General features: G+C 42.3%; 5 protein-coding genes across 10 annotated transcripts; 3 read left to right on the top strand and 2 right to left on the bottom strand.

Annotated features, from left to right (window-relative positions):
* The first annotated feature begins 155 nt into the window (after nucleotides 1–155).
* On the top strand, nucleotides 156–2,970 carry LOC115771613 (polyribonucleotide nucleotidyltransferase 1, mitochondrial). Of its 2 annotated transcripts, none has more exons than XM_030717384.1 (4): nucleotides 156–492; nucleotides 556–975; nucleotides 1,037–2,257; nucleotides 2,322–2,970. In XM_030717384.1, the coding sequence occupies exons 1-4, from the start codon at nucleotides 356–358 to the stop codon at nucleotides 2,851–2,853; spliced, it is 2,310 nt and encodes a 769-aa protein (XP_030573244.1). In that variant the 5' UTR covers nucleotides 156–355; the 3' UTR covers nucleotides 2,854–2,970. The 2 variants fall into 2 exon arrangements, with proteins under 2 accessions (XP_030573244.1, XP_030573245.1); XM_030717385.1 differs by having other exon boundaries at nucleotides 395–475.
* Nucleotides 2,962–9,563, bottom strand: LOC115771612 (eIF-2-alpha kinase GCN2). Of its 2 annotated transcripts, XM_030717383.1 has the most exons (11): nucleotides 9,166–9,563; nucleotides 8,928–9,100; nucleotides 8,364–8,869; nucleotides 7,682–8,309; nucleotides 7,032–7,616; nucleotides 6,777–6,968; nucleotides 6,511–6,719; nucleotides 6,159–6,454; nucleotides 5,052–6,104; nucleotides 4,024–4,988; nucleotides 2,962–3,588 (listed from the first exon to the last, which is right to left on the bottom strand). In XM_030717383.1, the coding sequence occupies exons 1-11, from the start codon at nucleotides 9,220–9,222 to the stop codon at nucleotides 3,462–3,464; spliced, it is 4,791 nt and encodes a 1,596-aa protein (XP_030573243.1). In that variant the 5' UTR covers nucleotides 9,223–9,563; the 3' UTR covers nucleotides 2,962–3,461. The 2 variants fall into 2 exon arrangements, with proteins under 2 accessions (XP_030573243.1, XP_030573241.1); XM_030717381.1 differs by having other exon boundaries at nucleotides 7,682–8,869.
* A 205-nt stretch (nucleotides 9,564–9,768) lies between these two features.
* On the top strand, nucleotides 9,769–11,172 carry LOC115771720. The gene is made up of 2 exons (XM_030717543.1): nucleotides 9,769–10,685; nucleotides 10,744–11,172. The coding sequence occupies exons 1-2, from the start codon at nucleotides 9,807–9,809 to the stop codon at nucleotides 11,005–11,007; spliced, it is 1,143 nt and encodes a 380-aa protein (XP_030573403.1). The 5' UTR covers nucleotides 9,769–9,806; the 3' UTR covers nucleotides 11,008–11,172.
* Nucleotides 11,173–11,237: 65 nt separating this feature from the next.
* LOC115771719 lies at nucleotides 11,238–13,340 on the top strand. Its single transcript, XM_030717542.1, has one exon. The coding sequence runs from the start codon at nucleotides 11,332–11,334 to the stop codon at nucleotides 12,757–12,759; it is 1,428 nt and encodes a 475-aa protein (XP_030573402.1). The 5' UTR covers nucleotides 11,238–11,331; the 3' UTR covers nucleotides 12,760–13,340.
* Nucleotides 13,341–13,435: 95 nt separating this feature from the next.
* Nucleotides 13,436–23,939, bottom strand: LOC115771718 (Y+L amino acid transporter 2). Of its 4 annotated transcripts, XM_030717540.1 has the most exons (10): nucleotides 20,691–20,785; nucleotides 17,742–18,065; nucleotides 16,990–17,236; nucleotides 16,011–16,084; nucleotides 15,797–15,942; nucleotides 15,514–15,728; nucleotides 15,214–15,443; nucleotides 14,905–15,157; nucleotides 14,713–14,774; nucleotides 13,436–14,453 (listed from the first exon to the last, which is right to left on the bottom strand). In XM_030717540.1, exons 2-10 carry the CDS (start codon nucleotides 18,033–18,035, stop codon nucleotides 14,451–14,453), a joined length of 1,524 nt encoding a protein of 507 aa, XP_030573400.1. In that variant the 5' UTR covers nucleotides 18,036–18,065; nucleotides 20,691–20,785; the 3' UTR covers nucleotides 13,436–14,450. The 4 variants fall into 4 exon arrangements, with proteins under 4 accessions (XP_030573400.1, XP_030573399.1, XP_030573398.1 ...); XM_030717539.1 differs by lacking the exons at nucleotides 14,713–14,774; nucleotides 20,691–20,785 and adding an exon at nucleotides 23,671–23,939; XM_030717538.1 differs by lacking the exon at nucleotides 14,713–14,774 and having other exon boundaries at nucleotides 17,742–20,632; nucleotides 20,691–20,789.

The raw sequence follows: 23,939 nt of genomic DNA, 5'->3' as shown, positions 1-23,939 counted from the left end.
GATGAAAGCCTTAACAGACTGTTTCCTTCGACATGACTGCATTTCGATAAGTGAACAACCACAGTCTGTTACTGTTAAATACATAAATGAGACTAAGTTTTTGTTATCGATTACAAAAATCACATTGTGTGACGTCACAAGTGTTATAAGCATATAAAAAATAAGTGTAGTTTATTAATATGAAAGACATACTGTTGAATTAGTTAACTTAATTAAAAAATATGTGTTACTACACATTCAAGTTTGTAAATTACTTTTAATTTTGTAAGTAGTTTTGTAATTGCGCGAAGGTTACACGAGGTTCGTTACAGCCGCAGACAACCGGCAAATTGTAGATAGCTCGCGCGGTAGAATCATGATTTTTACGAGAAAAGCACTTAAATTACTAAACCATCGCCTAAAATGCTCTGGTGCGCGTTTAATTAATCGCCGTTGCCTACAAAGCGCCACCAACGGCGAAGTCCCTTCGGTAGAGGTCAGTTTCAGCAATGGGTAAGACAATTGGCAAGCTCTTCCAAGAACAAAAACTATTTTATAATGTGCTTTCGTTATCAGACGAAACATGACCATTAGCTCGGGCAAACTGGCGCGTTTTGCCAATGGCACTGCCGTTTGCCAAATGGGAGATACTGCGGTAATGGTCACTGCGGTGGCCAAGGCAAAGGCAACGCCTGGACAAAATTTCATGCCGCTTGTGGTGGACTATCGTCTGAAGAATGCAGCCTCGGGCCGAATACCGATGAACTTTATGCGCCGCGAGTTGGGTCCATCGGAGAAGGAGATACTGTCGGCGCGTCTGATAGATCGTTCACTGCGTCCACTGTTTGCCAAGGAGTATCGAAACGAGACGCAACTGGTGTGTAATATGCTGGCCATGGATGCGGTACACTCGCCAGACGTTCTGGCCATTAATGCGGCCTCCATGGCGCTGTCTCTGAGCGACATACCCTGGAATGGACCCATAGGTGCCGTTCGGTAAATTCGAAGTTTCATGAAAAATTATGATTTTTTTAATTAGCCGTGTTATCCTTTTTAGTGTTGGCCTGAACGATGGTGAGGTACTAATTAACCCCACGCGCCGAGAACTGCAATCTTCGCAATTGGATTTGGTTGTCTCAGCCACCAAACACAACCTCGTGGTAATGCTGGAAGGAAAGGGTAATGTAGTGCTAATGCAGGATCTGCTGAAGGCCATCAAGCAGGGCACGCGTGAGGCACAGCTTATTATCCATGAAATCGAACGTCTTCAAAAGGCTTATGGACGCCATAAACGTGAAGTGGATGCGCTGCCAGAATCGAATCCAGAGCTGGTTCAGGCGGTGAAGAGCATGTGCGAGATGCGTCTGCGTGAAATCTTCCAAGATGCACAACATGACAAAATCTCTCGTGACACTGCCGTGAACGAGGTGCGTTCCAATGTCATTGACAAGGTGTGGTCGTCATATCCAGACACAGATCCCGCAGCCATTGGAGAGGAGTTCAACAAGGCTTGTCGTGATATTTTCCGCGAGCTAATCTTCGAGAGTAACCGCCGCTGCGATGGTCGCGACTACGACAGTCTGCGCAACATTAGTTGCCAGGTGGACATGTACAAACCGTTGCATGGCTCGGCCCTGTTCCAACGTGGCCAGACGCAGGTCTTCTGCACGGTCAGTCTTGACTCGCCGGAAAGTGCCATGAAGCTCGACACGTTGGCGGCACTGGACAGCGGTGGCCTGAAGGCCAAAAACTTTATGCTTCACTACGAGTTTCCACCATACGCCACTGGAGAGGTGGGCCGGATTGGACCACTCGGACGCCGAGAATTGGGCCATGGTGCTCTAGCCGAGCGGTCCTTACTTCCCACACTGCCGCACGACTATCCATTTACGGTGCGCTTGACGTCAGAAGTGCTGGAATCGAATGGCTCCAGCAGCATGGCGAGCGTCTGTGGTGGTTCCCTGGCGCTCATGGACGCGGGTGTTCCAGTAACGGCGCCTGCCGCCGGCGTGGCCATTGGGTTGGTCACTAAGTACGAGAACAATGATACCAAGCATCTGCAGGACTACCGCATCTTAACTGACATACTGGGCATTGAGGATTACATGGGCGACATGGACATGAAAGTGGCAGGCACGCGCAAAGGCTTTACTGCCATTCAAGCGGATCTCAAGATACCGGGCATACCGCTTAAAGTGGTTATGGAGTCACTGCAAAAAGCAACCGATGCCAAGTCCAAAATACTGGATATCATGGGTGAAAGCATTAAAGAACCACGGTAAGTCCAATTACATCTCTTATCTGAACATCGACTAAGCTCGTTTGTTTGTTTTTTTTTTCAGCAAATACCGCAAGGATTGCTGGCCTGTCAGCGAGAGTCTCGCCGTGGAGCCACATCAGCGTGCTCAACTCATTGGACCCAGCGGACTGCATATGAAGCGCATCTATTTGGAAACGGGCACCACCCTGACCCCTGCCGACGACAGTACTTTTACAGTTTTTGCCCCCTCACAGGCGGCGCTGGATGAGGCCAAAGAGCTGATCGATGGTTACATGCACAAGGAACGCGTGCCAGATTTGGAATTCGGTGGAATTTACACAGCGAAAATCACCGAGCTGCGGGATACAGGCGTGATGGTCACTTTATATCCAAGCATGCCCCCTGCACTGTTGCACAACTCGCAGCTCGATCAACGCAAGATTGCGCATCCCTCAGCGCTGGGCTTAGAAGTGGATCAAGAAATACAAGTCAAGTACTTTGGTCGCGATCCTGTCTCTGGTTTTATGCGTCTCTCCCGCAAAGTGCTACAGGGTCCAGCGGTGGGTATTGCGCGTAGTCTAAACAAAGCGGCAGCCAGCGAGAATAGCTCCTGAGGTTGCGGGAGATTGGAACTTGTAATAGCTCAAGCAGTTGTACTGTTAACAATGTTGTTTCTGTTTTTAGATTTGCGATTATATTATATATTAAGTTATAAATTTCATGTATATACATTCAACAAATCAATTTAATTATGAATTATGTAAATTAGTTCTTTAAAATACATTTCATTGTAAAGTTTATGCCATTTGGTACGTTGAAAATGGGTCTTGCACTGTTAAAGGGACTTCGAGATTGCGAAAATTGTAATTTTCATTAGAATTCGAATTTTTAATCAATATTTGCCATACTTGATAGTCCCAATTATAACAGTTTTCTAAGAGTTCCTCAATTAAATTGTTGAAAATAAACAATTTTGTATGCCAATAAAGAAAAACTCTGCGCAGTTTGAAAAATTAAACATTTTTTGTAGTCTTTACATAATTTTTGGTAAATAAGTATACATTGGCCTCTGAACACAGCTTACAAGAAATCTAGTTGTAGAATTATTGCAGGAAACTTTAGTTAATCAAAAATCTAAACGTAACCTAATTTGAAGCAATCAAGGATAGATAATTCTAACATTGTATCGCATGGCATCATATAGTAGCTGAATAAATCACCTTTAGATGATAACTCGATAATAGGAATCAGAAATGCTGTACAAGGCCACAATTGGTGTTTTGGCATCACTCAGATTATCCACGATCTCCTCGTGTATTTCGGATATATAACGTTTGTATTTCGGAAATCTGCAAAAGCACGAAAGGATTCTTATTAGGCTGACTTTGCACAACATATTATTTTTTTTATTAAATATATAGTCAGTTTACCGCCCGTGGAAAAGATTTTCCAAGGACGGTAACATCTTTTTTTTTATTTTATCATACAGAACTTTGAAAACAAGTTTGATTCCCACTGGACCTCAATTGTTCACACGGTTGAAGGGTGGATGATCCGAAAAGAGCGAACCACATAGTTAAGAAATGTTTAGATCTTTGAAAGAGTTTATGTTATGCATAATAGTTTTTCATCAGTTTTTCACCCTTGCGTGAGGAATTTCCCCAAATACTAAAAACACTGCTTTCTAGTTCTTACGTTTTGGACAGCGTTCAATCAGTTAGTCAGTTCATCAATCAGTCATGAAAAATAGTTATATATGATTATGGATTTTATAGATTTTTTACCTTTCGACCACAAAATTCATTTCAGGTTCAGTCTCATTTCTGCGTAACACTCTCGGGTTGATAGCACCAACTATGGCATTCACCACTGCAGGCGGCAACTCCACCACCACCACCACAAACGATTCCTTTTTAATAAACTGCGCTAGCGTTGAGCTCATTTGCTGTGCCACCTGATTTTCCAATCGCCTTCGATAGTTAGCAGTGAGCTTGTCGTGGGTGAGGAATGTTACCTGCACATTGGGCAGCTGACTGTAATTGTTCTTAATGGTCGAATTGGACGCTGACAAACTGAGCCCGTTCTCGCCGCGCCCGCTGCCACCGCTACTACTGTTCATGCTGGGCAGCTGGCTAAAATTTTCCACACCGCCACCGACAGCTCCACCATTAATAGCCTCGCTTCGCTGCATCTTCTGAATGAACTCAACCAGTTCGGCGCGAGTCAGATGACGCTCCTGGAAGCGATCACGCTCAAAGGAGCGCACACGCAATGCTCCATTCTCTGCTACCAATATGACATGCAGCGCCCCCAGTCGTTCCAATTCCTGCGCTTCATCGCCGCCACCGCCGACCGTCTCTACAATGCCGCAACGTATGCCAACGGACCAAAGTAGACGCATAATGTAGGTGACATCCTTGAGCGGCGGCCGAGTGCCGCACACACAAATACCTATGTCAATAGCGCGGCAATCTTTAGCATATTCCATGCCCACGGCGGCCACCAGCTTATCCAACGAAAATGAGAGTCCCGCTCCACTAAGGACGCCTCGCGTTGGCAGCGCCGCATTAAAACTTTGGGCCTGTTTCTGAAACTCATGCAGCATAGCATCATAGCGCTCACCCTTGGCCAAAACTGAGGGATGTCCAGAACGATTCGGTTTTAGGTCAGCGGTCATTTGCCAGACAATGCCGCCATTGCTGGCACGGTCAAAGCTAATGGGCAGGCCAGCCCAAATATGTATCGGACACTGTTGGTAAATAACAACATTCACTCTTCCGATGGCATTCAACCAGTTTAATCAATTACTTACCGTCACGCCCAGACTGTAAGCTAGTCCTATGACCGTTTCCAGTTCACGCAAAGCGCCGCGTGCCAAAGAAGCTGCCTCACCTTTGCCGCGCATCAGTGACTTCAGAGCAGACTCATCCACGCTACTTCTGGAACCAGTCAGCAGAAAGTTCACCAGCAGCATGTCCATCAAGGTCTGTGCCGAAGTACGTGACTTGTCCATGATTGCCGTTATGCTGGAATGAAACTGAAATCGTGAAATGCGGCCCTCAATGAAGTCCATGAAGCCCTCAAAAAGCGCGCCATACTGGGACTTGGGCACATTGCAGAATATAAGAATGGAGCGCAACAAATTCGTGTGATTCATGCGTATAGCAATGTTGCGCTCGCGCAGGCGAGGCAGCTCGTTGGTAATTTCAAAGGCCAGTGAGATCAGCTCTGCATCCACCAGTTGGCTGCTTGTGCTGGGCGTGACGATGTCGAAGCAGCATTCATAATTTTGTTTCGGGTGAAAGTTGAAGACGCGTTCCTCGTGATAAACCCGATCCACGCAGTAGCGCCGTATGAGATTCACTCCATTCATGGTTACATGGCGGGCAAACTGAGTACGAAGATCGCAGGGCAGCAGCACCACACAGCCGGAGTGGGTCATCAAATGTACCGCATTGGAACTGGCACTGGAGTTAATGTTACGCGAGGACAGCGGTGACAAAAGTGGCGAGTCCACCTCAATGGCACCATGCTTACGGAACACATTGACCACTTTCGCCTTGACAAACTCAATAAGCGGATTGAGCGAAACTATGTCGTCCATAACAATGGCCGAATTCCACGATTTCATGGCACGACTGCTGCTTAAATGGTAGGTGTGTTCAAGCACCTCGTCACTCTCCTGTTGCAGACAGCGTGCCACGAGATTCTTGTAAGCCTTGCTTTGTGGATTGGCCAACGCATGCCGCAGCATTTCCTGCAGCTCATTGGCTTCTAGTTCAGCTGGCGGAACCAAATCCGAGACAAGCAGCTCCTCGGCAGTTGGTCGTTGGGCAGGATCATGGCTGAGCAGCCAGCGCAGCATCTAACAATTAAAAAGAATAAGTATATGTGTATACGATTTTATACAAAAGCTTACCTTGACGGTCTTCTCGTATTTGCTATCCTGCAGCATGCATTCTGGTATGATTATGGAGGGATTTCTTAAAGCCATTATGGTCTGTGCGCGTTCCATGCTAGTGTCAAAGGGCGGCTGGCACATCTCAAACAATATAATGCCCAGCGTGTACATGTCTACCTTTTGGTTGTAAACGGACTTAGAGGCATTACCCGTCAGCTCTGGTGCCACATAGAGCGTAGTGCCCACTTTGCCCGTGCCAGTGCCATCCTCTGTGAAGGTAACATGCTGAGTAGTTGAATGCGATGGGTATTCAGCTATAAAGAGCGTGGAATTAGTTGTGTCCAGACAAGCCTTGAGTTTAGTCACGCACCATGCGATTGCAACGCTAAAAAGCTCGTGGTGGCTAGACCGAAATCTCCTATTTTAATTTGATCATGCGAGTCCAAGAATATGTTTACCGGCTTCAGATCGCGATGTATAATGCCTTGCTTATGTATGTGAGCCAAGCCTTCGGCAATCTCCCGGAACAAGCGCCACAAACGATCTGTGTTCTCAAATAGATTATCATCGATTGCAGTGCTAAAAATTGATTCATTTAAATATAATTTATACAAGCTGTGATATGTATTAGCTAACCGCAAGGTACACTTCTCACAAAACTCCATTTGTATGTACATAACTTGCATTTGTGGACGCGGCGAACTTATCTTGCGTTGCAATGAATCTTCCTTGTCGCTGTCTTCATCGTCGTCGTCGTCATACACTGCTACTTGACCATTCGAGTCAACAAACTCAATGCCATCCGAGTCAGAGTCGTCCATATTGGGCCTTGCATACAATGTGATATAGGTAAGACATTATTTAATGGCTTGTTAAAATAGTAGTATTTACATGTAACCATTCCACATGCTCGATGAGCTTTCTGTTTCCTCCACATGCACGGCCAGCCCTAGCTGTGGTGACTTGGCCGGTTTGGTGCTCAGCTCTTGGCTCTGTGACCAATCGCCGCCTAGCATTTTGTCCATTTCAGCGGCGTCGGCATCGCTAACACTCTCTATCCAGCTGTTGAAATAGCGCACCACATTCTCATGATTAAGACGAGACAGCAGCTCCACCTCACGGGTCATCTTCTTATATAGCTGGCGACTGCGCGCCGGGAGTGGTATACGTTTGATTGCATATTCCCGGTTATCCAGAATGTTGCGCACTTTTAACACATCGCCAAACGCGCCTTTGCCCAAATACATGAGAACTTCGAACTCGGTGCGCAGTCGAGATTGGCTCAGTGCCAGAGTGGGTATTTGAAAGGGCACCACAGTGCGCTGCATGGACAATCCTTGGGTGGATTGGGGAACCAGGGAACTTCGATGCTGTGTGTGCTGCAGCGTCAAGTGCTGTTGTGCATTGTCCACATACAAACGCAGAAAGGGATGCTCTAGCAGCTCCGAGGCGGACAGTGTGCGATCAGAATGGCATCTGGAATGAAATTAAATGTATTAAACCATTTGCAGTTGATGTTTGCCATTATTAGCTGTACTAACTTGTCCACAAATTCTCGCATTTCATAACTGTGGGTAGGCATCAGTGCCTCCACGAGTGCGCCTAATGCTGGCAGATCGCCGCGGTTGCTGCTTTGGCCAGCGCCTCCTGTTAGCTCTAGCAAATTGGGCACCAGCGAGAAATCTGTACAGCGAATATTACCAGCATTGTCCATAAATACGGTGCTGTCGAGCAGGTGGCTGTGCGAGACGCCTTTGTTGTGTAGAAACACCAGAGCTTCCAGCACGCCACGTGCCACCATGCGAGCACCATCCATACACCAGCCCAGCGTCGAGGAAATGCTAAAAACACTAGTGCCCAGCAAAAAATCCTGCACCAGGTAGACCAGTAAGCCCTCCTTGCGTTTAATGCAGAGCACGCATTCGTATTGAATGAGATTCTTGTGCTGCAACTGTGCCAGAGTTGCCACCTGTTTCTCTATGGAGGATATCAGCTCATCCACACGATGGTTACCGACACACTTGGACTCGGCACTCCAGTGGCATTTTCCATTGCCAGCACAGGGCTGCTCTAGTTGCGAGTACTTGATATTCCACTCCGTTACGTAGAGCAGCTGGCCAGTGTGCATATCGACGCCTGTGTATGCAATGCAACCGCGCTGTGAATGACCTGGAAGTGGAAATGCATAAGCTACAAAACATTTAAGACAAGAGTAATAGTTACCCAAGCAACAGCCGCGTTGGATTTGCCTGCCCACCTTGTAAAAGGAGAGCATTTCTGTATTTCGATGATCCAGACACTTGTTTGGATATGTGTGACCGCGATAGTAGGGCGAGGAGCTTTCAGAACTTTCCGAGGAGCTCGGATGGCGATTGTTGGACTCGCTCATGCTGCGTCTTGGTTCGCCGCGTCTCTTGGCCTCCGTTTTGAACATCTCTTTGCGACGCTCCACCTCGTCCATGAGCGTCTGCCGCTCAAGAGTTTCCTTCCGCTTTTGCATGTCCAATAGCTCCTGTTCACGCTTTTGCTTCGCCTGTAGCATTTCGTCATAAAATGAACCCTTCGGTGGTTTGTTGTGCTGCAGCAAAAATGCCTGAACGGTCTGTGCCAGCTCGTAAATCATTACCTCGCCGCGAAGGTCCTGCGATTGAGCATGCAACTGGGCGAGCAGAGCCTCCAGCAGCTGATCTGATATCCCCTTGGACTCCTCGAGTACTATTTTGGGGGCACTGCAAAAAAAGAACCGCGTATTAGCTAATTGTGGCACAACAGAATAGGCCGACTAACAGCTTTGGATACTTGGAGGGACATGTCACATGTAGCTTGGTACAAACATAGGCTTGTGGCAGGCCATTGGAGGAGTCTCGCAGTGGCGTTAGGAGTATGCGTATGTCTGTAGGCTTCCATTGCGTCGCATTGCTTTGCGGCCTCAGATCCTCCACATCGGCGCCGAATATGGACTACAAATAGCAAACGTTCATTTCATCATCTTGCAAATATGTAGGTTCGCATAAATTAAACTTGCCTTTATAGCTTCCAATTCCTCCGTCTGTCTTTCGCGAAATGATTCTTTCGCTGCCATTTAACTGTAAATTTGTTCATTAAATTTTAATAAAAAACCCTCAAACACTGCACGTTTGCAGTGCAAAAATACTGAAGTCTCGCTGCTTGTTCTTGGTGTATCTACGTGTGTGTGTGTGTGTGTGTGTGTGTGTGTGCTTGTTTTTTGTTATGAATGCTGCGGCCGGCGTGTCTTTTCTGCGATGGCAGCTGTTTCATTATTCGTGAGCTTCTGCATCGCTTTGTGGGTTGTCTTTGCGTGAAGATTGTGATAACTAAATTTCTTTTATTGCTGGTGGCACTTTTATTGCGAAAAATTGCAACTTGTTGCTCTTTTTATTACAATTTTTCACTTGCGTTTCGTGTGCGTAGATTGCTAGTCGTATAACACTTAACATTACTTGTTTGACTCTTAACATCCGTTGTTCCAGGAACATCGATACCAGGTGCGTTCCGCTTTTCGGGATTTTTCATAATTGATGAGGCGGTCACACTTACAGCTTGCAAAAGTAACGGTGCCTTACTTCTAAATGTGAATTTCTATAGTTCATTTTTGTACGTTTTTGAATTGGTGTTTGATTTGTGCGAAATTATTAACTAATCATTATGGTGCAAACACGCGTTATTGTGTATTTAAACCAAACCTCTGATGAAATACAAACAGGTGCTGCCATAAAAAAAGACACTTTCCAATATGGCGGCGAAGTGAGCGTATCGGATGATAAAACTTTAAGACTCTTGTGCTGCCAAAACGCATCCAAACCTCATGTGCTTGTTGCGCAAAAGCTGCGCTTCGATATGCTCTGCTCGCAGAGAAATGAGGAGCACAAGGAGCGTGAACTAAAAGCATTGCTGCATACTCTGTTAGTAGATCAAAGAGATTGCCTTCTCATGCATCTGGCTGCTGAGCGTGGCTATCATTTAATGTTTCTCGTCGATACGCTCATCGTCCAGATCAATGTGAAGCTGCAGCAGGAATCGTTGCAACTGGAAGGCTGCACTGTGCGCTACCGGCATGTGGTCGAAGGCACAAGTTCAAGCAGTCTGGACACTCAGAGCAATTTCAGCGATATGAAGCATTTGATGAACTGGCTGTTGAATGAGTATCGCATGCGCACTGCTTTGGCTACAGGACATGAGGCTCTGGAGGTGCAATATGTGCTGACACGTAAGGAGCAGGGCAGTCGCTTCAGCGTCAAATTTCACATCCTGCTTGTGGCCATGGAGGAGATGTGCTTGGGCACGCTGTGTGGCCTTCGCTGCTATTTAAGCAACGATCTTCTCACGGCTGCGCTCTCGGTCACGGAATTGACTACCTATATGCGCCAAGCGGCTGAACAGAATACCGGTAAATCACTATATATGCTGATGATGTGCCATGTCCTGGTCACTGGCAGCCAGGTGAATTGCAAAAATGTGCAGCTGCTCGGCTTAGCGCATTTGGCCTGCGAGCAACGTGACGCTATTCAGGAGCGAGTGGAAACTGTGAGTAGATCCAGCTTATAGCATACACTCTTTATTACTTCTCTTGTACCATTTTCAGCTTCACATGTCGCCGACTGTTATCATGCCAAACACTGAGGCTCTGGTCAAATTGAAAGAGCTTGAGCTCTGCCACCAGGAGATGAATGAACGTTTCCAATCACTTCATGACCAGCTCGTGGCGTATGTGCAGCATGAGCAGCAGTTGAAGCGCAGCCACTGCCAACTATTAAAGGAACGTACCGACTTTGTTGCTACTCTGCTCGCGTCCGAGGCTAAACTTGTACAATTAAGAAACCTAATGGTGAACATTACACACAATTAGTATTGTTTATTTTTTCACCGTTAAATTATTTTGCATGTATTCTTAAGTTTATGTAAACGCTCATGTGTGCCCTTTGATAATAGTTGTTGTATATCTTAGCATTTATCATAGGGGAAACTCTTGCGTAAATCTCTAGTTTGAAACTTTGATGTAAACCTTGTTTTTGTTATCCATTTAAAAATAGCAAACTGTATTTGTTTTATTAGTCCAGATGCCATTTTCGACTTGAAATAAAATTGTATAAACTTTTATCAAAATTTTATGTAAAAGATATTACCTCTCACAAACAGTCCAAAAACAGAAACAAGAGAGTTCCCTCCCGTTATGTGTGACAAGTTTCACCGCGTTGTTGTGTCCCTTACGGACACAATGCACAAGTCAGCTAAAAACAGCAAGGAAACACCAATCGATAGCGACGTGAAGTTACTGGACAAGACCACATTGCTCCTACGCTCCAATAGCGGTACGGAAGCGGCCAAGGCGCCGTCGCCGCACTACTATCAACAGCTGCAGTTTGACGCTGTTGGCTATGAGGAAGATCGACATGTGCGCTGCGAGCTGACCGGGCTTTTGGATCAAATGATGCGGAATCTTCGTCACGGATGTCTCCTGAGGTTGACGCCTCGTCGTTCACATAATCTTAAGCTTCTGACGCATCTATTGGTATCCGACTTGGACAAGATACTGCAAAAGCTGCCCTACCAGCTCATTTGTATCAATGTAGAGTACTATGATGTGCGCAAATTCGATTTGGTCAACCTGCTTTTGGGGTCGCATCGGAGCAAGGTGCAGTCAAGCAAACGTAATATGCAGACAACGCGTGAAATGTTTCAATGGCTGCACAACGAATATGCTGTTCTGCGTGGACGCGGCACTGGCGACGACCACATCAATGTGGAATTTGTGCTCAGTGAGGGCGTCCATAAGCAGCACAAGGTGCATCTATCGATATTCGATATCTTTGACTGCAATGGCCGCACGGATATAAACAACTTCTTCAAGGCGCTGCCCACTGGCAAGCGCAGCAAGAGTACGCTGCTCACCGACTGCATCAAGGAATCGTTCGATGCTAAGCAACCCATCTTTACCTTGGTGCTGTGCGAAATGCCTCTGGATAAGGAGTGCACACGGGAGATGCACAAGTTCCTGCAGCTGGCGGACTTGGTCTGTATGAGCATTGGCGCTACGCACAGCAAGATGGAACTCCAGGTAAAATCCATCGAATCCAAGACCTCGCTACAAAGCAGATCAAGGATGAGCAGCAGCAGCAACCAGTCACTAGATCCGATTAGGAAACACTCTCAACGGAACTTGACCAGCATGTCGCTCCGTTATCGTCCGGTGAGCCTCTCCCATGAGGACTACAGTAAACTAGCCGCCTGGTATCATCGCATTGACACCAAGTATGCCGAAGTTAAGCTCTGCATGGAACGCCACTACAATGTCCAGTATCGCCAAAAATTATTGAAACTCTGCAAGCAGCTGAACTCCTGCCGCATCCTCACTGACAAAAGCGGCGGTGATGCCCAGGGCGTGCTGCTTAAGAATAGCTCAAGGGATCTGGCGGCATCTGCTAATTATATGGAGGCACTTAAGCGATTTCGCCAATTGGAAAAGGAAGTCAATAAGTCCAACTTTGCGCCCACCTTGTCGACTTATATGAGCACCAAGAACTACGAGCTTCTTAATGAGGAGGAGATGCTGCAGCAACAGGAAACATCAAATCTACGGGAGCACAGAGACCGCATATAAAACACTAGAGTTATGCTATTTTTTTAGGGGGTTCATATAATTGCCTGCTTACTGCCTAGTTCAAAATATTCTCCCAAATTATTTCTATGCAGCAATCAGTCAAAAACCTGTGAACCCTGCGCAAAACATAGAATAACATTGAAATCAGTTTTGGAATTTGTCTCTTCCATTTCATATAAGTTAAATATATATTTTTTTGTTATGAGAAACACGAAATATTTGTGGTTTCGACGAGTATACATATAATATAATAATATATAATATACATAAAATACATATTTATATATATATGTATATATATACACACATTTATATAAATTGCAATATTATTGTCAACAATATGTTCCATAATAGTAGTTAAGCAACTTTATCGAGCTGCGGCTTCAGGCTAACAAACAGTTAAAATGCCAAATACAATGTGTAACAGTTACATAATTCGATATTAAATATAATATATGCCTACATGCAGGGTATACCTTATGAGATTGAGGTACTCTGCCATTTTGTTATGCTAAAAGCACTCAAAGCAACATTTAAACAATTGATTAATGCAGAAAATGGCAATAAATCGTAGTCAACAATTCAATAAGTATATTGTTAAATATGTTTTGCATCTTGGCAATGTTTTGAACAATTTGTCAGTTGGATATGTGCGATTTGCGATGTTCTCTATTGTAGTAAGGGTATAAGGTAACTGGATTTCATCTGGATTTTGATAGTTTTTTAAACTTTTGTTGGCAGTTGGCAAATTTAATAACCACATTAAATAAATACACATGTATTTAAAATTAATTTTCAATTTTCGAAACTTAACTCAAAGATCTTAAGAAAAACTGCTTAAAGTACTATAAAAAAAATTAATATAATTTTTTCGTAGTTCAACGTAAATTGCAATGCTCTTTTTTTATGTTTCTGGGTATGTCGCACTAATTTCTAAACTAAATTTTAATTAACAATTTTAAAAGCGCGCTTGAAAAAACATTGATAACTCTTAAATGCTGCAAACTGCATTTTGTTTATGATGCAAATGATTTTTGCTGGCTAACGATTTGAATATTCTACACAAGAGTATTACATTTACCCTCAAGATAACTGGTAGAAGGTATGTTATAATATATATATATATACAGAGGGTTGTTCATGCCGTTTTGTAGTTCTTATGGTCTTCAACCGACTGTGCATATATTGTTTATGGGGATCTGTAAATTTAAACTAACATTAAGCTTTGGACAACTTCTGTTTTGATTTCCCTTGTACTTTCCATTAGTTTCCCACAGTCCTTGAGTCCAAAGCCTTGTGTTAGTTAAATATTATGAGCTGAAGAAATAAAACATGCTGCACTGGGCTTAGTGTTAACTTAAAACATATATAAAAATATATCTATTCGTAGTTTTATTGCTGAGCTGGGCGCGCTTTAAGTTTGCCGAATGTCGTTCAAATCGCGCCAAGTTCTGGAATTTAGTGTATACACAAAAGCTTGATTTCTTTTTTGTAATTTGCTTATGCAATTTTAAATATTAAATGCTATCATTTGCTGTTGGCTAACATGATGTATCCACGTCCTTAATAATCTCTGCGTAATCTCTGGCAACAGATGAACCGCTATTATCCATCCACTAATCTCTACACCTGAGCTGGTTTCTTTTGCTTGCCGAGTACCATGAGCAGCTTTTGTAGGAAGTGCGTTAGGCCTACTGCAAAGTATAAGAACGATGGCTGCATTAGTTAAGAACTTAAGAACCGTCAAGTTCTACTTAAGTGCGGTACTATGAATAAAAAAAGTAATTTGGCATACGTCTAAAAGTGTTAAAGAAACATAAAACAAAAAAAGGGGTTTTAGCTCAACCCACGTGTTAGTAGTGAGTGCAAAGGGCAGGCAAGAGTGTGAGCGTGTTAGTCGCTTGTTGAAAAAAATAACTTAGGAAAACTAAGGTAAGGAGCAAACTTAAAAACCTTTGACGCCGCTTTGGGACGCACAACCATCATCAGTTTCTGTAGTACTTGTGTAAGTCCGCCTAGAAGATTTGCAAGGTACGGGAGCACAGCATAAATCATATATGAAACGGTATTGCAAAACAGTTTTGGTGAGCACATGTAAGAGAAGCAGCTGGCCAATTCAGTGTCAGTTCACGGCAGTAAACTTACCCATGGATTTCTGGAACCAAATCGGCTTATTCTTCCAGGCAATGAATACCAAATAGACGGGTATGCTGGACAGTATCATGAGTATGCCATAGCCCGTCTCCACGGGACTGGCGTACATGGGCACAACAGTAACGAATATTGTGGCAATCAGATATACAACGGGGAATACCAAGGGCACGCGAATGGGGCGTGGCAAATTGGGCTGAGCCCAGCGCAGCCAGGGCAGGCAGAGAACCGCAACGCCAATGCTCAACTATATGGAAAATCAAATGTAGGCTGATTCATAGAAATATGATTAACAGAACTTACCCAAGTCGCAAAGCCCACATAGTTGATAAGCGCAAAGATATCGGATACCGTGAGGTACAGCATGGACAACAGAGCCATGGCCAGCACTGCGGGCGTGGGTGTAAAACGTTGAATTTGAATCATGGTTAAAATCTCTGGCATCTGACCCTCGTTGGCGCCAGCGTAGAACAGGCGCGAGGAGGTGAGCAAAATTCCATTGACGGCTCCAAATGTGGACAGTGCCACAAATACTAGGCAAAATAAATAAGAAAAATTCGTTAAATTCAAATGCCTGTCATTCATTCCTTAATATTCACCCACCTGGTATGGTCCAGGCCAGCATGCCAAAGGCTCGCTCCGCATAGGTAACAGCCACAGCGGAGGAGCCTAATACCTCCTCCGGCGAGAGAATTGTGTAGAAGGATACATTGGCCATGACATAGACGACGGTGACAAGTGTGCAGCTAATGGCAATGGCACGAGGCAGATTTTTGACGGGATCCTTCAGCTCCTCAATGATAAAGTTCAAGTAATTCCTGTCAGGAAGAACAAATCCAATTAGACCAACAAACCATGCGAACATACAAAGCGGCTTAACGCTTACCAGCCATTGTAGGCGAACAGGCCCGAGTAGAAGGACAGTGCCAAGGATGTAACCCGCGTGTCGCTATTATCGAAAGTAAAGTACTTCACATTGCCCATATAAAGCTGGTACATGCCCGTGGCAATAATAATAAACAGGGCGAACAGCTGCAAATGCCAATATCCTGGCTCTGTTGTAATCTCTGACTTTAAATTGCAAATCCCATTTAACTTACTTTTGCATATGTAAAGATATCCTGCACAGCGGTGGCCCATTTAACGTCCCAGCAATTGATTAATGTCAGCACCACTGTACAAAATAATGGAAACAAAGGAACTTCAATATATTGCAAGAGATTTAAAGAAGGCATTGAATGCATGAACCATCCGGATGATGTAATAAACTGAGGATTTACACAATGTAAAAGGCATTGATTTTGTATAGCTGCAGCGCGTAGATGTCCGCATTATTAAATCAATATTAAATAAGTATAAAAACGATCAGTCAGTCAGTCCCACATTGACAACAAGCTGTACGTGCCTGACTTATGGCTGGACATTTGGGCAGAGGAATACAAAAAAGTTGAAAGTACCAACATTGAGATGTCGAAGAATAAGTGCCCTTCCAGATACTACATTTTAGATACCTTTATATGTACACATGTACAATCCGCTAAATAATTATTAATATATTTTTACTTGGGGACAGACTAGGAATATGAAATTATCGAGCGGTAGCATGTATGTATCCCTGTGTCTATGGAGTTTAAGATTTTCTTCAGCTGATCTTTTTACGCAAAATCATAATATTCAAATTAGAGAGGTTCCTACATAGAAGAGCATAGAAGAAATGCTTCAGAAAACAATAAAATAAGCTTAGAATATATATTTATGCTAATCTAATAGTATTTTCTATCGATCTTTGTCAGCCTTCACATCACAGTAAATATAGAGATTGATTTGTATGATGTTTATTTAGTCTGTTTACACAAAACAATAACGAAAATAATAAATAAAACGGAAACCAAAGCACCTCCCGCCTCGTTTACAGCTGCTGATAAGCCAAAGTTAAACACTTTTCGCATTCGTATGCGTATTTACTCTGTTCTCAGGGGATTTGCTTGAATTGGGTCTAATCTATAGGTCAAGTACGCAGCATTTGCGAGTGCACTGATACCCGGCAATGCAATAGTTGTATCTGTCTGTGCTACTCACGTATACAGCAAACGGCGAGCAGTCGTGATGCATCCTCGGGTGGTGTGCATTCCGGAAAGAAGGGCTTCAGAACGTAGGTGCTAAATGTTAGAGCCACAATGGCCTGAGAGCAGGGACGCACAATCATGCACTCGATCCACAGACGTATGAAAGCCATGAAGGGTCCAAACGTTTCCATAATGTACGCATAATCGGCTCCAGATTTGGTTATCATGGTGCCCAGCTCGGCGTAACAGTAGGCGCCCACCTAAATCAATATTGATGGGAGAATTGAAAAAGTGCTGAGAATTCGGAATGTTAAACATTCTTAAAGCAATTTGGTTCTTTCAACCCCAAAGTGGCTGTCATTTCCGCAACTTGACTGCCAGCGACCACGCAGCGTATACGCAATTTTTTATTGAATAGCAGCGCATGCTTTTGACAAGGGCGTTTCCGGTCTGCGTGTGCGTGCGTGTGTGTCTGTGAATTTGTGTGTGGGGTATGCGGGAATTTCAACAATTTCATTAAAACACAAAACGCTGCCAGCATTTCTAATTGAGTGTTGGTCCTTTTGACAGCTTTACATTGGCACGCGCATTCCCATTAGTTGGCTTTGCCTCACATCGAAGCACATCTGTTTACTGCCGCATGCAATCATCAATTCAAGCCCTCAACAGGTGTCAGCTACCTGCTTGTTGGCCCATTTGCATATCACTTAATCAATATTTATAAGTCGCTGATCCGCCATGCACTTCTACACGCATAACACTCACCATTGAGAAGAGTCCGGATATGACCCACACAATCAACGCCAAATTAACGCTGCCCGTGTACATCAGCACACCCGTGGGCGAGACAAAGATACCGGAGCCAATGATTGAGCCCACAATGACGGTGCAGCCGTTCAATAAGCTCATTTTGGCTTTGAGTGTCACCTCACCGCCACCAGCACCGCCATCCCCTGCACCGTCATCGCCATTTGTCAGTTTGGTGGATGCATCTCCATTGCCGTTCACAATGGAGCTCTTGCGTGAGGAGTTCTTGCGATTGAGCGACTCCGTTTCCATGCTTGCAGCTGTGAAGTCTCAAGAAGCTGCCTGAAAAAGGAATATTTGAGAATGGGTTTGTTAACAAAATGTAGGTGAAATCTAAAGAAAGATTGGCTAAAGCCAAAAATTTGAATATTTATATGGGAATAAGCTATTACGATTCGGGTAAGATTATGATTTGTTCAAATTAGATAAGGATCAAGTTATCTTCTGATATAATCAGTTAGATTAAGAAAACATCGTTTATATTATTTTATCAAAGCGTATTATCTTCTTTGTTATTTCGGTTATTTATCTTCATGAATATACATTTTTAAATATATTATTCGATGATTTTTTTGTCAGCTCCTAAAATTACTTTATAAGTTAATTTATAGATATTTATAATATTCCCATTTTGTTGCTTAGAATATCATTTATATGGTTCATTATACTCTGATTTTATATTCGTAGCTATTTTTAGCAGCTGTTCAGCATAACACGTATTATTTCAGATAGCATATGGCTGTCTGTTTATCAACTTCTTCGTACAATGCAACTAATTATTCAAGAGTCTCTAGAGGCCGTTGCCGTTTTTTCATTACTTTGCTAATTGTTTGCACAACAGCTACAAGAGCTGAGATTCATGTTAATTAATTGGGTAGTATTTGCCTTAGACTAGTCAATTAAAGTTTTTTATATGCCTAGCTCAGCTAAATACAATTTTTATTCTACCAGCTTCATAATCTTAAGCTTGAAATCTGACTTTAAACGGCACGACTTCGTGCTTGTAATTATATTTTTCTTCTTATGTTTGTGAGTGAAAGGCAATCAAAGTTCATTGGCCACTAAGAGGCAAATTATTTGTTTCACATTTTGCACATTACTTTTAAATAACTCGTATCGTGTTCCAGTTCTTAAACCTTTCTTCAATACGTAAGTCGACAGCAGACATTAGTATAGCCCTGCGCACTTGCACCTTTTGATTAAGCCCGACCTCATTATCAGCTACGGTTCAGTTCGGCCACATGATGAGGAAACACAAGACGATGAGATTTCATCAAGTTCGTTAAACCACGAAAATTTTCATTAAATAAAATGCTATACAAAGTTTGACAGGGCCCCAGATTGATTGTTGACACATGATGCGCGTGTTGGCCCATAAAATATACAATCCAAACATATTTTCCTTCTCAAAACAGTTCAAGGCTGTGGAAAGCAAACAACGAACTATTGGGCACCGCCCACGTCATACTCTCTCTTCCCCTACTCGCTTAGCTTTGATTAGGTCACAATGTTGTTTTTATACAATATTAGCATATATGTATATAGCCAGGTACTTCCTCCAAAGCAAGAACCGGCACTGGGCACACGCTTTGCATAAATTAGCATAAAATAAAAGCGAGAAAAACAACAGATGTGAATTAACTATTGTGCGACAGTTAAAACGAGCAGGTGAATTTGACTTATGATCTGCTAGTGCAGGCCATTATAAATTATACATTATACAATATTCTTGATCTCTTGAAATCTAATAATCTGACTACAGGGTACGTTCTCTTGGTAATAGCTTCTGCTGCTAATTACCCACCTGAAGGTTTCCTTTTCGCTTCACAGTTGAGCGGTCAACTTGAACGGAGTGTAAAATGTTATAAACCGCCAAAAATAAAAAAATTGTCCAAATTTTGACTCCATTTGTGAAGCAATCAAATTGAGCACTTTGTTGCAAATTGTTGATTGGGATTTCAATTTGTAATTGGGGGTTTTCTCGATTACCGACGTTGGCAACTATGCGGAAATTTGCAAATAGTAAATGATCAGAGAATTACTATGAAATTTACAACATTTCTTAGTCACGAGTTTGCGCAATTCGAGCGTGTGAAAGGCAATTATAATTGGCTTTTAGTAAGTCATTAGATAAATGCACTACATATGACTCCAACAATTGTCTTTTCTATGTAGGTCTGGTCATTGTCGGCCAGCCTTTCACTCTGTTCGCAGCCATTAACCTGGCCCAAACTTGGCCCAAAATCACAACAATAGCGTGTTGATTCATCAGGCTATGTGTATTAGAGTGCCGCCCAAATTGTGTACGCATAAAATAGCACACAAAATCCATTAATTTTGATACCGTAAACAACATACAATATAGTTTTTGTAGCTATCTATTAGCTTATATGTAGTATTCATGTGTGTTCCACAGTTCGGCTATCATTTTTTCTTTCAGGCAGGTACTGTATACATACTATACTGGATTGTAGATTTTCACACATTCGACTGACTAATAAAGTAATTATCGAAATTACGACAAATTTGCTTTTCACTTTTTATATTGCAAACTGTGAACTGGTTGGATTAACAAAAATAAAAAAAAGAACCTCTTCATGCGCGATAATTGCTTAAACCCAATAATTGATTGAATTTTGTTTGGCTTGGAGCTGTAAATTGTTATTTGTATAAATTTATTACTCTTGAGACACTTGTTTGAATACTTAAATTTGAATTTAATGCGTTGTCCAAATGAAGCGATGTATAGATATATTTTAAGCGAAAATGGCTGTGTTCTCTTCTTTTTCGGTGTAAAGCACAACAAAATAGCACGGGCAGTGAATAAACAATGTCTTTCTGCGTTAATTCTGGCCAAGATTACACACAGTTGTTAAAACATTTTGTGATATTTATTGTGTTAGCTACCTTCTCAAAAGCAAATACAATATTTCGCGCCACAAAAATCCGTCGAATGCTGCCAAGTACAACGAGAACTGGAACCGCACGCGGCCAACGAATAGAGCAGACTGAATAGAGCGTTGGCTGCTCCACGGCATCTTTGCGGCGCAATCTCAGCCAGAGTATGTGCTCGGCCTGGTTGGCATTGGGCATGACCTACCCGCTGATAAAGCTCTGCCCTCAGCTCAAGCTTCGCGGACTGTCGGCAAAGCTCGCTGTGTTGCTGCGCTACATCGAACTTGTCGGAGGTTGGCGGTTCTGTGGAGGGCTCGTTCGTTTCTAACCGGCATTTTTGAATTTATAATTTTGAACCAAAAACGAGTTTTTGACGCGGCGATTGCCGCATTTCTTCGTGTATTTGGCTTTCATCAGAATTTGTGTTGTTGCCGTAACAAAAGTTGTAGTTTATTTCTCTTGTTTCGTTATATATATATATTTTTTTTTTGTGTGTTTTTCGTTGTTGTTTTGTTTTTGTGTTTCACCGTATTCTCGCATACTGTTGGCTCTTAATTGTTGTACATATTCTCCAGCAAGGCGGAAAAAGTACGCGTCATTTTTATCTAACGAAACTTGTACGCAACTCTAATTAGCAGAATGCTGTACTTTTACCCTGTCGCTCTCCACACACGTGTTAGATAGTTTATCTTTCGGCACTTGAAAATATTAAAAATATGAAGTGGGGCAGTTGGATTCGTACTTTGCTGTCCCTGTTCAAACGCATGAGCTGCAGTATGTTTGCCACTACAAGATACAAAAGTATCTTGCGCATTAGATGAGCACACAATAAGTACGTAGCGAATGTATCTTTTACGCGTTGTCATTCGCTTAGCCTATGCAAATTTCATGACAGCCTCACAGATTTTTTGCGCGCACATTCAAATCCCACACTCTGTCGCTTGAGTTACCCTATAATTGAATGTATCCGCACTTGGGGCAACGTCTGTCTACCCAGCTATCTCGATACAAATTCGTCCGTCTCGATTGTCACAATAAAGTGAACATAATCTTTTGCAATTTCTCTAATAAGTTCAAAATAGCCCACGCAATTTACTGCTCTTTGTAGAATTTATTTAAAATTATATTATTATTAACTTCATTCAAACCTGATTAGACTGGCGCAGATTCAACTTACACTGAGTTCTGGACGTTTATTGATCAGCAAGCTGCAGATCTCTGCAATCTCAGCCAGAGGGTGTATCTACACTCAAACTTACAGCTGCTTACAGGTTCTTCTGTTCTATATTCAGAGAGCTCAAAATGTTAGATGTTTCTTTTTCTTGCTCAATCTCGGGCTTATTAGTCACTTAAATAAACAACAATTTACGGCTCGCCCAAAACGTCATTGAATTAAGGTACATAAGTATGTACCTTAATTCAATGACGTTTTGGTTTTAAAGTTAAAAGTCGTTTAATTTATGCAAAGTCAATGAATTAAATTTGAATTCCAACTTGTTGTCGTGATATGAGGAATTTTTAAAGCTCTACACTTGTTTAGAATTGATTTACAATATGGTTTGTTTTGATTTGATATCGACGCTGTATGCAAATCAATTTCCATATGTCGGATGCTTCAGATTCCCTGGAGTGAGACGATTCTTTGTCAAGAAGAGTGACAAAATCGAGCAAACAAAAAATATTGCAATTATAAATGTATCTGTTTGTTTATTAAATTACAATAATGATAACTGGTTTAATAGAACCTGAACACATAAATGTGTTTGGAAGAGTTCTGGAATACAGAACTTAAGGCAGGCATTTGGCTCGAATGGTAAACATAACCAGAAGCCAGCTCTAATTAAGATAAATATTATCTAAATGTATATACAAATTCTAAACTAGTCTAATGAATATAAAATTTGCTTGAAGGTAGCATAGAAGATATTAACATTGCATAGAATCTTCTCAAAAAACTTTATAATTCTAATATTTAATCATATTTATGAATGTTTAACTTAACTAACTAATAAAAAATTAATTAGTTTGTGGAACCTTATTACTGTATGAATTTATGCACTAGACAGTTTAGTACATGTATTCGAATTCTTATACCTTATAGTGGGACAAAGATAAATGCTCTGAGTATTTGGTAAGACGGAATATTACGAGTATGTTCCTGCTTGTTTAATTAAATTTGTAACGTGTTTAAGAATCTGTATTCACCATATATTTAAGAGTACTTCCAATTACAGCCTGCTCGACAAAATCTTATATTTGACTTAACCTGTGATATCTGCAAATATTCAAATACGAGATGTTACCAAACCTTTTTTAAGCCCGTTTGTTAAAGTTTGTTTCTGTTGCACGTTGCAAATGCCAATAAATTAGATGCTTATCCTTGACAGAAGAAAAATTTGTTTAAGTGGGTTTGTGTGTGTTTCTGTTTATAAGCTCTTGGGGGCTGCCCGAATACGATACGCATACGCATAATTCGATCAATGGCAACACACCCTGTAGGGTGCAGGGTATTGAATGTACATTAATTAAACGATTAATACTAAGCCCAAGGTTTTGTGCAAAGCTTCGTGTGGTTAGCAAATCAAGCAATTCTTACTAACATCTCAGGTTTCGCACAGAGGCTGACCATATCATTTGCGCGCATTGCGTCAGACTTTCGACTAAAGTATAGATAATAAAATTCAAATTATTTTAGATAATGAGACACGTCGTGGCGCCAAAGCGTCTGAAAATGGCAAACTGGGTGACGTTCTGCTGGACACAAATTGATATACCACCTAGCTGTCAGCTGAGAGGTTGTGTGTATGGGCTGTGACGTCAGACACGCGTACTGAGGCGTAATTCTGACATTCTTGGGGGGCGTGTTTTTTTTCGCGTCCATCTTTGCAGCCAAAAATAGCTTTGCAGTGTGTCAGAAGGGCAAAGTTCTTGCTCAGCTTACTGGCCTATTCGAAGGCTTGTTATTGTTAAGGTTTCTCTAATGAAAACTTACGTTTAATTCCTAATTAATTAATTTTCGTTGAATGTGCTTCTTTTTTTTCACCCTTTTGCTGCTCAATGTCAAGGTCTCCCAAGCATATTCATAGCAAGAACACTTTCATCGTTCAATTGTGTCGATTATTGAATAAACTATTATTTTAAATTTAATATTTGCACGCTTCTTTTAACACTTTACTGCCAATCGAGCATAGTCAACAAGCTTGTTAGTTTTTTTTTTGTTTTGTAAATTTTTTCAACAAAAGAGCTTGAAAACGTTTTTCC

The sequence above is a fragment of the Drosophila novamexicana genome, unplaced genomic scaffold (genome assembly GCF_003285875.2).
Source record: "Drosophila novamexicana strain 15010-1031.04,08,12 unplaced genomic scaffold, DnovRS2.1 tig00000108-arrow-pilon, whole genome shotgun sequence".
Taxonomy (NCBI): Eukaryota; Metazoa; Arthropoda; class Insecta; order Diptera; family Drosophilidae; genus Drosophila; species Drosophila novamexicana.
Note: the sequence above shows the minus strand (reverse complement) of the source record. Positions and strands in the feature narration are given on the sequence as shown.